At 57.3% G+C, this 525-nt stretch overlaps 1 protein-coding gene across 1 annotated transcript in view; it reads left to right on the top strand.

The window, feature by feature from the left end:
* The first annotated feature begins 312 nt into the window (after positions 1–312).
* Positions 313–525, top strand: part of polr3c (polymerase (RNA) III (DNA directed) polypeptide C) — an 8639-nt gene continuing 8426 nt past the window's right edge. The window contains exon 1 of the mRNA XM_048620275.1: positions 313–445. Coding sequence (XP_048476232.1) covers positions 383–445 — 63 coding nt within the window. The 5' untranslated portion in view covers positions 313–382. The remainder of the gene's footprint in view (positions 446–525) is intronic.

A 525-nucleotide genomic window follows, 5' to 3' on the forward strand; every position in this document is an offset into this window, starting at 1 on the left:
ATTTGCACCCGTTTAGCCCTGATAGCCTCCCAGTTACTGGTCAGGCTCCAGTCCATTGAAAACCGCCTTGAAGAAACTCCTGAAGCATTCTCCAGTCCTCCCTGGGGAACGCACACCCGTTTGGCCAGGGACCCTTGTGGGATCCATAAATGCTCCCCACCTCCCCCATCCTAAATGGGCAGCTGCTGCTTTTTGAGACTCCGTCCCCACTCGGTCTCTTCCCACCACAACACCTTCCACCCTTCCCCCCCCCTCCCCCCCCCTCCCCCCTTCCCCCCCCCCCCCCCTTCCCCACCCCAGTACATCCCACCCTTCTGTTACCAGCTGATGACTTTTGGATCTTCTGTCTCTCTCACACCCAGCTCTGGGGAAACGCAGGCGAATGTCTGAGGATGGGGCTGAGCCTAAATCCAAACGGTCAAAGCGAGAGCTCTCAGACCAGGAGGTGAGTCTGTTGTGTGTTTGATCGCCCGAAATGGACAGGGTCAGCCATAGAATCAAATCAAGACCTGCTCCGTACCAGTG

This window comes from Rhincodon typus, chromosome 46, assembly GCF_021869965.1.
Source record: "Rhincodon typus isolate 14 chromosome 46, sRhiTyp1.1, whole genome shotgun sequence".
In the NCBI taxonomy this organism is placed as follows: Eukaryota; Metazoa; Chordata; class Chondrichthyes; order Orectolobiformes; family Rhincodontidae; genus Rhincodon; species Rhincodon typus.